This window comes from Poeciliopsis prolifica, unplaced genomic scaffold (assembly GCF_027474105.1).
Source record: "Poeciliopsis prolifica strain line A6 unplaced genomic scaffold, Auburn_PproV2 SCAFFOLD042, whole genome shotgun sequence".
In the NCBI taxonomy this organism is placed as follows: Eukaryota; Metazoa; Chordata; class Actinopteri; order Cyprinodontiformes; family Poeciliidae; genus Poeciliopsis; species Poeciliopsis prolifica.
The window spans coordinates 4,168,215-4,181,487 of record NW_026562417.1 but is presented as its reverse complement, the minus strand read 5'-3'; the positions used below and the strand labels follow the sequence as shown (position 1 = coordinate 4,181,487).

Genomic DNA, 13,273 nt, shown 5'->3' with positions numbered 1-13,273 from the left:
CTATCCTGAGGTCAGAGAAGGGTTACTGTGAGGCTGCTATTCAATCAATATTTTATGTTTCATCTATTAAGTGTAAAGCTGAGGCACATGTAAAAGCATGTGCCTATGGCTAGATCGTCATAGGCCAAAGCTTTGGTCCAAAGGTCCAAGTCTGATTTCTAGATGAAGGCCAGAGCACTTATTTATTAGCAAGTTACTTTTTTTAAATGTACTCAGAGCTAGCAAGCAAAAGAAAAACAACATTTTACAGATGAAGTTATTTGTCTGTCATCATAAGCTGCTCTAATTTTTGATAGTGAAGCTTAATAATGAACTGAACTTAAAAGTGCAACAAGACTAACATTAAAACACTCGAGGTAGAACTTTCAGATAGAACAGCAATTTATCTGCAAATAGCTTACATACATGAGACTCTGTCTGAAACATCAAAAACTGCCTGTTTCCAAGTAGTTTTCATTGATGAGCAGAGTCAAAACTGTCTTGCCACAGAAGCTCATTTCTACAGTATCCCATGTCTCTGTTGTTTGGGTTGCAGCCAATCAGGATTTGTTGCTCTACAAGCACCAGCTAGCCAAGTAGCATTCTGCCTTCAAAAAAAAATCCTTGGCGAGGTGAATTTTCCATGAATAATTTGGAGTTTCGTTCCACAGACAAATTGTCGAATAGGTGAATCCATGACTACTGAACCACAAACAGTCATGAGTCCACTGTAGCGTCACGTACAGCTGCAAAAGAAATTTCAGGAAATAGACAAAACGGTGCATATTTCCTGATAGTTAGCGCAGTGTGTCTGAAACTTTTTTTTTTTGCCTGTACTCTCAAAAAAAAAAAGTCAACACTTGTATCCAATTTTATGTCCCTCAAGAAGTGTCTGAGCTGGTCTTCCGGAGTAGCAGGGTTCACTGGGTGAGGATGATCACTCAATGTACCCTAGAAGGTTTTTCAGTAAGAAAGGTGAGGGCTTGCTTGTTCTCAAGCAAAGCTTTGGAGTGTGCCAGGTGTCGAAACTTGTTTTCACACATTGATATCAGGAGATTTTTCAGAATGTGATGACAAGTCAGCTCGAACTTTTTCACAGCAACAAATACTCTGCTGGAGATGAGTTCTCACAGCTGGAACGGCAGACAGCAGAGGATGGTGGCACGATGCTAATGTTTGTTGACAAAATCTTTGCACTTTGAGAAGAACACACGACTTATTTTCTTTTTAGGTTTGTCGTACAATATCACAAATCAGACAGCAAGGATAAAAATAGACATATTACTTACAGTTCAACCATGGACAGAGGTTAAAAACCCATCAATCTTTTAGTAGCTTTCGTGTGTAACTCATCCAGGCCTTCGAAAGCAAACCACAGAAAAACAATGCTGCAGCACAACAAGATGGTGAGAGAAGATAAAAATGTCATTGTGGGGTTCCTTCTATCCCAAGCTTGAGGAGTGACAGACTTTTCCACTGCAAATCTGAAGCACTGAATGAGATATTTCCAAACCCAGAAGATCCCCAAAATAAGTGACAGGATTTTAAAGAACCTGAGAAATTATCCGTGAAAAGTGTCGAGTAAAAGTTGCTGATGTTTGTGGTTTTGCCCCCTAAGAATGTATCAGGAAACCTGAGGGAATGAATGCACATGTGTATAATGTATTTCAGTGTCTTCCAAATGAACTCTACAGAAGTTACTCCAGTAAAATGTAACATGAAATATATTCAGTCTAATTGATGGCCATATTCATCTTACACAATTAATCACTTTACCAGTAATATACCTTGAATTATATCATCATTTTAATCTTCTGTATTGTCTACAGTGTGGTTGATTTGACTATAAAACAGACTGTTAGTAAAATGGCTAAAGGAAAAATGACTACCTGTTATTGTAAAAGTTTTTAACATATTAAACTTTGATTTTTTTTTGTTGTTGTTGTCTTTACAAACACTTTCCTAATAAATAAAAGAATGGCTGAAGTTTATTTTCCAATATGGTTTGTTGTAAATCAGTCATTGATATAATTTGAGTTCACCAAGGCTTTGTTTTCACTCCTTATTTTTTACATTTAGGCGCCCCTTTGACAAATCATTTTCTAATTTTAAAATATCTCCAATCATTTTTATGTAGGTGACATTCAGCTGTACTGATTCTTCAAAAAGTCTGAATTTTCAAGCTGTCTTAACCAATTAAGTGCCTTAGAGAAATTTCCATTTTTAGCACATTTTGCATGAAGAAAGGTAGATATAAATGGCAAAATTAGGAATGATGTGACCAATTTCACAAAAAAGTTTGTACACCCACTTAAAGTGATTTTGACCTATCCGACAAAAAGTCAATGCGCTAATCGGAGATGGAAACACTTCTGATAAATAAGTTCTGATTTAGTGAACGATTCCTTACACTGGTGTGTCTGTGCCTTACCAGAGGTACCAAACATGGGAAAATGTTCAAAGTTCAAACCTCTGTCTTGGATGACAGAACTCCATTTGTCTGAGATGTTTGGTCCATTCTATTTAGCAACCTCTACATCTTGTTTACTAAAGCCATGCGTAACGTCAACATCAGACAAAATGACACTTTGCGTAGCCTGGTTGATTCGCTCCAAAAAACGTCGATGGAAACACGCCTGATGCACATTTTCTTTTAGAAGCATTTTAAAACTTCGTCCAAAATTCACATGACAATTGAAAACTTAACTAGTGTCTTGGAGAACTACATTTCTTTTACCTGGGAACAAGTTGGACACTTGAACTCTGACACGAATCCAGACATCAAATTTAGAAGTTATTTCAGCCAATCAATGGAATTCCTTTGTTTTTCATCAGCTTGAGAGTCTGGACTGATTTAACCAACATCTAATTGCATTCTGATTCAAATTGGCTTTTCTTTAGCATCCTTTCAATGAGTAATCTTTTTAAGCATGTTTTAGTATTTTCATTATCTCCATTCCGTCTTTAAGAAGCACGTCTAGATTTATAACTGTTAAATGTACAATTTAATCCAAATAAAATGTAATTGCAGACATGCAATATGTAGGACCCAATAAATGTCTCTGTGTTTGTCAATGGGTGTAATTTGGAAGGGGGGGGGGAATAATTTAACAAGCAAATCTAATTCAAAGTACATCTTTTAGATACACCAGTCAGTGTAGTTGTGCCATAACAAACCCCCTCTCATTATAGGAGCCATGAAAATATATAGCAGAGGGGTGGGACAAAATGCATGTGGTTTGAAAGCCTGACTCCGTAGAGCCACGACCGACTTCGACAGGTGCTGGCGGATAATTGGGCGCCGTGCCGACTAAAACCACAGCGCTGCTGTCTCCCTGCAGCTCATTACTATCACTCAGAAGTTCCCCCTTTAAAAGCCTCCACTGCCTCATGACTCTACCCATTTTGTAAAGCGGTGACTGAAATCTTCTCAAATGCCGACATTAAAGGGCCTGTCAGTCTGCGAGCTGCTGACATGTTGTTTGGACAGGTAAGTGATTGCACTCAGCATGATATGAGCCTCCTAAGCACAAACGTTAAATACATATTCATCGGGAGGCTCACTCCTCTTTATGAGATGGGTAAACTGTACAAACTCACTTTGCCCATGAGGTGCAAAAATACTACGTTAAATCATTTTAGGTCGGCTGCTAATTTAAATGTTTTAGCATCCACACCTTAATTACCTGTGGATAAGTAGACTTGGATAGACGGGAAAGAAAGGATTATATTGAGACGGGAAGCAAAGGAAAAAATTGGGTTACTGAATAAAGATGTTCACTTTTTTTATTTGAACATATTAATCTCATTTTATCCTCCAAAAATGGAGCTAGCACGTGTTGGTTTCAGTTGTATTTTTGCTTTTGGAGCCGTCTCAAGTCGTGTTGTAGTCAAGACCACCTAACCCAAGACCAAGACCAGCACCCTTTGCTCCTTTTATTGGTCAAGTATGACACAATAAAAATTTGAAATATGATCAAAATTGCTTTTTTAATTTGATCTAAAGGATTCACAATCCCATAAAATACCTAGATATTAAATACTTAGAGCTGAAACTAATTTAACCTATATCATTATGAATTCAAACTCTTCTTTGCTTCCATCTCTGTGTTACAGTCCAGAGGTCTCATACCATCCCTAGTCAGATGCCCAAATCACCCATATCAGAAACCACCACTGTCTGCACCATCAAACACAGCAATAAGACAATAACCCAGTAGCAAACAACACTGAACTATGAACTCTGACCAGAGAGCAACAAGCAGGAAGTAACCAGGCACAAGGCGCTCACCATGACTGTCTCCAGTCTCCAACATTGGTCTGAGGAAAGTTTGCAAAAGAATTAATGTGTTAAAGAGACGGAAACACATTTGTTGAATGATGTAGTGAACATTTATCTCATGACACCTTCACTCCAAACCAGTGGATGGAAACATATCTAATTTTCTTGACTTTTTTTTTTCATTTTTGCAACATTTCAAGAAAATCCGAATGACAGTTTGATGGCAATATAACTAATAAAAGCAAAGAAACTATAGTGTAGAAACTAAACATTCCTAACAGTTCAAAGGATGTGCTGAGTTTGTGCCTGTGTTTAAAAACTCTTTTAACGTCCTCATTTGCTTGATTGTGTGTCGAAGGGCTTCAAAAGGGATTTCACTTAAGACTTTCATTTCTACGCTACACAAAATCACAGAGTCAAAAATCTGAAAAACATTCTTGTCAGAATCTTCTCCGTACTGAGTCCAAGTCTCAGGAGGCACCTGCAACATCAACAGATCCAGAGACCAGAGCTCTGTGGACTCTGTAATCTGGAGGCTTGCCGTTACTCATTTTTGGCATGACAGCATACTTGGAAGCTGGTGTGACTCCAGTTCTCTCTGATTTTCTCTTTCTTTCTCTCTCTCTCCCACCAGTGTGTAGCAGCCTGACGTTCAGCCAGAGCGGATAGGGATCTACGGAGGCAGGGACGTGATGTAGCGTTTATTCATCGCCGCCTCCGCTGCCGCCTATTCTTCATCACAAATTCAGTTTATTCCTTTCAGATTAAAAGAAAGGCGGCTGATGTAAGAAAGCCGGATCGCAGACAGAGGAGACGTTCTAGCATGTGGCATTTAATTTTACGCCGCGGCTTTGCAGCAGATTTAGTAGATTTAAGCATGCCGCAGAATACTTTTAATGTAATAGGAGAAAAGGAAATTAAAGAGAAATGTTACCATTGTGGGACACACAAAAGAAAGCAAGGAAGGAAAATCCTGCTTCATGTAGAAGTATTGACCAGTGCAGTTACCTCATTGTTGGGTCCAGATGGACTTTGTTCTCATTGTCCAACAGTGACTAAAATGTTTATGTTTTAGGCCAGTTCTGATTACCAACAATGATTTCTGTTTGATAAATGCAAAAACAATGAGAGATAATTTAAAGGAAATGTTTTACTTTCTTCAAATTCAAAAGCGTACATAAACTAAGAGTCTGGAAGAGCAGAAGGGAAAATAATGTTCAACTGTGGACGACCAATATTAGCATGGCAATATCACATCTGGAAATATCGTTTTTTTGATGGTCAGACCTTGAATGAAATATTTAAAACTAGCTTTGCGCTGTATTCTCTTACTTTTGCTAACCTTTAAAAGATGCTGGTTGCAGATCTTAACAAGGCTTTTTCAGTTTGAAAGAACCACAACTAGGGGTGGAAACAAAGTTAAATGTAAGTCTTTAGAAACCTTCGAGAACCTTTTTTGATCTTTGTTTTCGTCACGAAACATCTAATTTGTTTAAATTTGTTATAATTGTCTAAATCTGAAAACAAAACCTTACAGGACACAGGTCCTGGTGTTTGTCTCCAATCTCTCTGGTCAGTTCAGTCTTTGATTCTCCGAATGATGCTTAATGATTCTTGCTTTCTGCGATTCTTTGAAGATATGAGTGACAACAACGTTCAGTTTCCCTCTGGGACAAATAAAGTATTTTTGAAGTGAATTGAACATATGCTATGATGGAACACTATCACACTGAATGGTTGCTGAAAATGTTAGGGGGGAAAAGACTTTCAGCCCTTTACATGTATTGTTACTTCTAGTAAAATCTGGCAAATTTAGCTATTAGCTATAATCTTAGATGCAACTCAGATCCATGACCTGAAGATGAAATACTGCAGCTAAATTTAACTGATTGACACCAATTAAGAAAATATGAAGTTTGCCAGTAATTATTTGTCGACAGCACCTCAGTGGTGAGTGAACTCGTTCAGTTTGGAGGTTTATAACCAGCGTTTTCTTTCCTCTCGGTGCTTTCAGACATACTTTTAATGTGGTCAAATTTAGTAACTATGGCAACAGTGCCCTTCTGAGGCTGGCCCCCATATTGGTGTCTGCTGTATATCTTCCAATACCTGCAATTATTAGCAACTTGCTACAAAACTGCTCTTTTGATGCAGAATTTATTCAGCATCTGGGGAAAAAAAAGAAAAGAAAATCAAAGCAGCGTTCTGTGCTTTAAGGCTTTCAGTAAACACAACCTTATTTGTGCTTCTGAGAAAATATTGCCATCCTAAAAGCAACATGTTTTATTTCCTGCTGCCTGGTCTCGCTGACTGTCTCCCGCTCGCCTCTCTCCGGCTGTCGCCTGCTCTAATGTAAATGAGGCTCTCAGCACTGAGCCTATGATGGTGTCAGCCCCTTCCTTAGTCTCTGGTCTCATTAAAGCCTAGTGTTGCTGACATTTACCCAGCTACAGTGTTGACTAGCTCTTCATGCGGGCCAAACGGGTCAAAACAATACACGGTGTTAACATCAGCAGTCCAAATCCTCCATGAGTGGGAGGCTGCGGGAGCCTGGGATGTTTGCTGAAAACATCTTTTAAAAAGGTTCTCCTGGTTTCAGTTTGAAAGTATCCACATCAGGACGGATTCATGGCAAATATTTCTACTAACAGGTTCAGATAAGGAGCCTGTAAGAACTGCAGACTGGGTGGATGATGAATGGATGGATGCAAAGGTAGGTGGATGACGGATGGAAAGTTGCTTCCATCCCTGATGGATGGATGGACGGATGGATGTATCGATGAAAACGTGTTGATAAAACCGAGAGAGGATTGTTCTGCGCTTTTGTTTCTCGTTTCCTTCTTATCCAGAACGAAAAAACAAAACAAAATCATGTTTAATATTTTATCCAGACCATTTAGAAAATGTGTAAAAATGTAAGACAAACGGTGAACATTGTGAATTTTGGTCTAATTTGGCTCTGAAGCATTGCCATTCCCAGAGCGTCCTGTCCTTGGTGTGTTGTTAATGTTTGCTCTGATTTCAGCATGACAAGGTCCTGACCACTTCACTACTTTAAATTCTGAATAACAGCAAACATCCCCACGTCCTTTTTTCCCTCCCTTCTTATCTGTACATGTGCATAAAAACGCTGTTATTGTCAAGGTTGTTTTACATAGTTCTACCTCCCAGGCTGGTCACAGATAATGTCAGCACGGCGTCTCTGCAGTTTGAAAATGCTTTGATTCCAGTTAACAGCAGCCATCTCTCCAGCCCCACAGTAACAGAGAACTGGCTTTGTGAGTTTGAAATTAATAGGGCGGCTATAGATATTTCCTGACCTGACGTCCTCCTGGGACCCGGCAGTTCTGTTTTTCTGCGGTCCTCTTATCCTGTTACTGATGCCTGACTCTGTGTAACCCTTATCTCTGAGCGCGCTACATGGCCCGATAGGGCTCTGTGTGTATGCAATTAAAACAGCTTATTTGACAGATAAGTGGGGGCCCGCGGTCAGATTGAAAGCCACAGCCTGCCACTATCAGGTCTTTAGGTTACAGTTCCCGGGTTAAATGGCCCCGGGATGCAAAGTGAGCCAAACGAGGCACACAGCTCAATAAAAAGAGTCCATAGGAGAGAAGACTTTGCACATAAAAGACCTCGTTTGTTTTTTCCTACACCTTTTTCAGGATCCAATTCTAGATAGTTTTTTTTGTTGTTTTTTTTTTTAAGGCTCCCAATTTTCTAAGTTCTCAGCCCGTTTACACTGGACACCCAGCATTCCAGATTCAATTCAAATTCAAAAATACTTTATCAAACCCAAAGGGAAATAAAATGTTTTAGTTGTAGATCATTAATTCAGATTGTGGTGACGGTTGCTGGCAGGAGAGAGCTCCTGCAGCGAAGATTTGTTGATTTGTTGAGTATATATTCTGTAAATAATTCTGAGCGCGCTTTTTTCAACAGATGCTGCTTAAGTCAACAAATAGCAATCAGAGCTTCTGTCCATGCAGACACCGATCGTTCAGATGTGGCTCAACTTTGTACAGTTATCATTTTCTATGTAGTGACTGCTTCGGAGCGGACCTATCGGGCTCCATCGGAACCATTTACCCCAACTGCAGAATTTGTTTCAGAAAATTGAGGATTTTTTTTCATTTCTATTTTACAAAAACAACAGTTTGGAATTGGACGACATACGCGTGCTTGTGACCTTCAGGGCACCGAAGGTCAGCGGCGGTCATGACTGATGACACTTGAGAACCGAATATCAGTTTGGTTGAATTTTCTATAATTTAATCCCACCAGCAACAATAGTTCTTTCTAACTTCAGATTCATGACTTTGCCTCATTGATGAAATGACTAAATGAGGTCAAAGGTCACTTGGTGCATTGAATGATGTGGTATTGAATCTTTATGTATCTAACAAACACTCTTGTAACCATGCCTTGTTATGATAGGTTATGCATGTCATGATTTTTCTCATCGTTTTGTGTCTGTATATGTTAGACTTTTCAGTTTCCCACCGTCAACAAATGTTGCCGAGCGTAAAACTTACATTTTCACGAACGTAACCAATGCAAAATGTAATAATTCATAATTGAGATGTAGCAGGAAGGGCTGAGGACTGAAATGCATGCTCTGATTTTGCAGTAAAAAAATTGGGATTAAGAAAAAAGACCAACTATTAGCTGACATTTTCTTTAAATGTGTTACAAGTTTAGTTATTTTTCAGTCCTGCTGCTTCCTTAAAATCAATGCTACGTGGTGTTAGCAGTTGGGGAGCCACTACAAAACTGGCTTTGGTTCTTAGTCTGACAGAAACCAAGTTTGTTAGAATAAGACTTGCTGTTCTTGATCGACGCTGAAACGTCCAAAAGGTCTGACTTTACAAAGGGAACTGACCCAGATACACAGGTAACCGTAAACTAGTCACTCAGTTACATTTACTTCAGTGAGTTTTTGAAATGTACTTTAGTAGTTTAACTAGACTATATGTTTACTCTTCCATTAGGGAAATGTTAAGACACTCTATTCACTGTAAGTAATCGAAGAAAAAGAAAATACATGAGATACAAAGATAGCTGTGGTATAAGTTACAGTGAGATCTATTGTTCATGTACAAGCTTTGTTATTCTGATGTGCTTTCTACCTGCTCTTCCTTTTAGGACTGGAAGTAACAGACTTTGAGAGAGCTTGAGCTAAACAAACCAGTCTGACACAATAACTGCAATCAAACACGTTCTGCTGATCAATGGAAGAGTTTATTGTTTCCTTAAAATCACATTTTAATGTTTTATTTGTAAAAGCTGAAAGATTGAACACCAAATTCATACTTTTTGAAATGTATGTCATTTGAAAAAGTAGTGCTTGAAACTTTCCTTTTATTTCCTGCATTGTTGGATTCATTTCAAGCATAATCATTTCATAACTTCTATCCCCACCTTGATTTTTATCCCCTATCATGATTAATCTGAAGACTGTTCGAGATCCTCTACTGATAAAGCTCACATGGGATTAACCCAAAGAAGTTATCAGAAGGAACAGAATGTGTGAAGTGGACACTAGATACAGTTCAGGATGACACCAGCATCAGTCAGAAGCCACAGACGTCCCAGGTCATAGGTCACGTGTTTGATGGACACACAGAAAGAGATTTGGGTCCAACCTGTGCCCTGTGGAGCTGCTTCAGAGATACCGGTTCTGGAAAGAGAAAGATGCTTATTTGGATCTGTTCAAGTCTCTTACATCTGTGTGCCCTGGCAACTCAAATTTATTTAGAGGTTACCTTTCATAGACATTTCCAGATTGATTCACAACAAAGACCCTTCCATCACTCCCAACTTCGACTTTCACAGCAGCTCCATCGATTCTATTCCAGCCACCTAAGCTGCAGGAATCTGGTGAGGCTTTCTATAAAAGTAAAGAGTAAAGACGGTGAGTGGGGAATCAGGAGTTCCAACAAGAGATGTAAGACAAAAGTTTACCGTGAAGAAGATGTCTTGACCCGAATTCACTCCCCAGCATCCAACTGGACCACAGCTGAAATACATCAATAACCCAGGAATGGTTCTCCAGTTCAAGTTACCCTCCTCCTCAATGGCAGCGGCACTGTTGGCGTCCAGGCAATGGATGGTGTTTTGGCTGGTGACTCCCACTACTTTACCGTCTCCAGCATCCACCTGGATCAACACTTGACCTGAAGAGACAAACAGCAACACCAGACAATGAAACCCTTTGAATCAGGGCCAACCTGTAAAACCTGGCTCTGAAACATAACACTCACCATGAGTAGGAAAGAAATCGCCAGCTGAAAATTTATAGACTTTGTTGTCGCGGTCGACTCCCCAGACACCTGCAGACCCCACCGAGACGTGCTTGAGAGGAACTGAGCCCAGTTTGGACCAACTTGAATCACTCAAGAAGAAGGAGTTGGAGTTTTTATCAGTCATCACAACCATTCCGTTGCCAGCATCAACCTGGGATGCAGCCTGGTGCGAAGGAGCAGTAGTGCAGATCCAACCTATAGAGAAGAACCGCACAAAATAAATGTAACGAAAACCCACAGAACACTATTTCATCTTACAATTGTAAATTGAAATGCATTTGTAAAGTATCTGGTAATGACACTTATGAATTGGCCCTATGAATTGAGAATATAAAGAGAACTCACCGTGGCATCTGGTAAAATAATTCAGCAAAACCAAAAAAGTTGCGAGAGTTTTCATGTTGGCGTCTGTAAGTTGCCGTGCAGCTCAGGATGAAACTCTGCTTCTCTGTCCTGAAACTCCTGTGATTGAGGGACATATATATATATCCAAGGTACGGCGTGACAAAACTGGGTTGTAACTCGGGACTGGGGAGTTTAGTTTCTTTTCTTAGCAGGATTTGGTTTCATTTTATTATTTCTCAACAACGGTGTGTCTGAGTTCTGGTAATCAGGTACTACTGCCCTACTTATTTTACATGGGTCTCTGTTCCAGAACATTTGATTCATATGTTTGCATGACCTCCTTCGCACACCAAGTACTGGCTCAATGACATGACGCCCAATTTTTTTGTCCAGCTCCACCTTTTACAGTTAAAAAAGCTTAAACTCGTAAAAAGAAACCACAGACATGCGGTACATGGGCCAGGTACTACAGCATGAGGGAGAAGAAGTAAAATCAGGACAATGTGACGGTCAAGAACTTGTTCACATGGTCACATGCTCATGTCAGGACCTGAACCAGCAACCTCATGGCGCTCCAATTTGAACAGCAAGATATTGCAGAACTACCAAGTTGGGCAAAGTTCACAATAACCTGGTTCTGAAACCTGCTTGAAAATAAGCATGTCCCTTTGTTCACATGGACTTTAATGTCCATGTGAACATTATGGACATCGTAACACCGCTGCTGGTGGTGTTACGATGTCCACCGATCGGCCATTTCTGTGAAAAAGTGCATGATGATTGTTTGCCGAACACAAAAACCAATCACCCCAAACTTCACAACCTGCTTTTTCTTCACGCTGCAGCAAATCCTGAACGATGTTGTGTGAAAGTTTAACGCTCTGAGACTGATGGGAAGTTTGCATCTTGCAACAGACAAATACCTCAAATTGGATCAACACAGCAAGATTTACTGATTACTGTCACTGATAACCTATTTAGACATTTCTTCAGCAAACATAAGTTATCTGGGGCTTAGTTCCTCTTAAAATGTTCTCAGAAACACTTTGAAATAATAAAGCAAAGTAATAGAAGCAACAATACATGTAAAGGGCTGAAAGTCTTTTTCCCCCTAACATTTTCAGTACAAAAATCAACAAACTATTTTATTTTACTTTTCGGTCTGGCTGCAGAGGTTTCCTGTTCAAACCCCGTCTGTCTCAGCCGTTGTCTCGATGGTAGTCTGTTTTCTAAAAACGTTTTGGAGGAGGAGAAATGTTCGACCTTGACTGTGACCTGAGAAAGCTATAATGAGTTCTGAACTTCTGAGTCAGCTCAGGTTTTTTTTTTTTTTTTGTGGTTCTGGGGACTGCTGAGAGCTGGTAAACAGGATATTGCATCCCAGATGAGTTTTGGCTCACATCATGAAAGTACTGGAGCCCCAGAGCTCTGCACACACTGCAGCACCGGCCATCAAAATGAAATGGAGGGCAGCCGATCGGAGGCAGAGACGAGGGACGGAAAAGAGCGAGAAAAAGATGTCTCTGCCGTCCAAAATATGACTGCGAGTTTGTTTGGAGGCTCTCGGCGGGTCGGAGTCATCCTGCGTGACGGGTACATGTGTAGAAGTTACCGGGCCGCAGAGAGATCAACACCAAGTCGCTGCCGAAGAGATAAAACTCTTACATGGGGGAAGAAAACCTGGACACAGACGACTGGACCTTAGTTATTCGTAGCTTATCCTTTTTATCTTCCTCTTACTTTTTGCTCTGACCTTCCATCTCTTTTCTCGTCCTATGAAACAGAATCATGTTTAACTGGAGGACGGTTCTGAAAACCAAAATGACTTTGGTCATGTATTTTACCCTATTTATGTCGAGAACATTTATTACTGTACCTTCTTACATTCGTATTAAACTTTGGTTGTGTAAAAACTTTCCCTTTAATTTTAGAATCATTTTTGTGCTGAGAGCAACAGGACACTCCATGATAAATGTAAAGATACATATAAAACCTTTATTAATCTTGTTTTTCTATCACAATTCTTTGAATGAAATCCAATCCATATTTGTTCAATAATTTTTTTTCTCAATTTTACAAAATACCTCTAAAATCCCCTCTATAATGAAAAACACAACTGATTATTTTTATTTATTAATATTTCTGCATTTTAAGTTCATCAGAATGTGGTTGCCTGGGGAATAAAAATGATGAGTCATCGTCCCGTTTCTCTGTTCCACTTCTCAAAATGGGAAAGACATGACAGGCTCTCATTTCTGAGGCTTTTCACAGTGTTGATGCACCGACAATTATAAAGCTTGCTCCACTGATAAAAAGTGAACTGGGAATAAATGAACGAACAAGAGAAGAAAACTGTCAAGGC

At 39.6% G+C, this 13,273-nt stretch overlaps 2 protein-coding genes across 2 annotated transcripts in view; both read right to left on the bottom strand.

Annotated features, from left to right (window-relative positions):
* LOC129376094 (chemokine-like protein TAFA-2) overlaps positions 1-13,273 on the bottom strand; it is a 61,557-nt gene that overhangs the window by 40,803 nt on the left and 7,481 nt on the right. The gene's annotated exons all lie outside the window — the stretch shown is intronic.
* LOC129376093 (fish-egg lectin-like) lies at positions 9,481-11,040 on the bottom strand. Its single transcript, XM_055055547.1, has 5 exons — positions 10,912-11,040; positions 10,525-10,761; positions 10,226-10,437; positions 10,027-10,151; positions 9,481-9,941 (listed from the first exon to the last, which is right to left on the bottom strand). The coding sequence occupies exons 1-5, from the start codon at positions 10,964-10,966 to the stop codon at positions 9,803-9,805; spliced, it is 768 nt and encodes a 255-aa protein (XP_054911522.1). The 5' UTR covers positions 10,967-11,040; the 3' UTR covers positions 9,481-9,802.

What these genes read in the sequence shown, in the direction of transcription:
- LOC129376093 (XM_055055547.1), bottom strand. Translation starts at nt 10,966, where the DNA reads ATGAAAACTCTCGCAACTTTTTTGGTTTTGCTGAATTATTTTACCAGA. An exon ending in TTATTTTACCAGATGCCACG is followed by an intron (nt 10,762 to 10,911) that starts GTGAGTTCTCTT and finishes TCTTCTCTATAG; the next exon opens with GTTGGATCTGCACTACTGCT. An exon ending in CGATTTCTTTCCTACTCATG is followed by an intron (nt 10,438 to 10,524) that starts GTGAGTGTTATG and finishes TTGTCTCTTCAG; the next exon opens with GTCAAGTGTTGATCCAGGTG.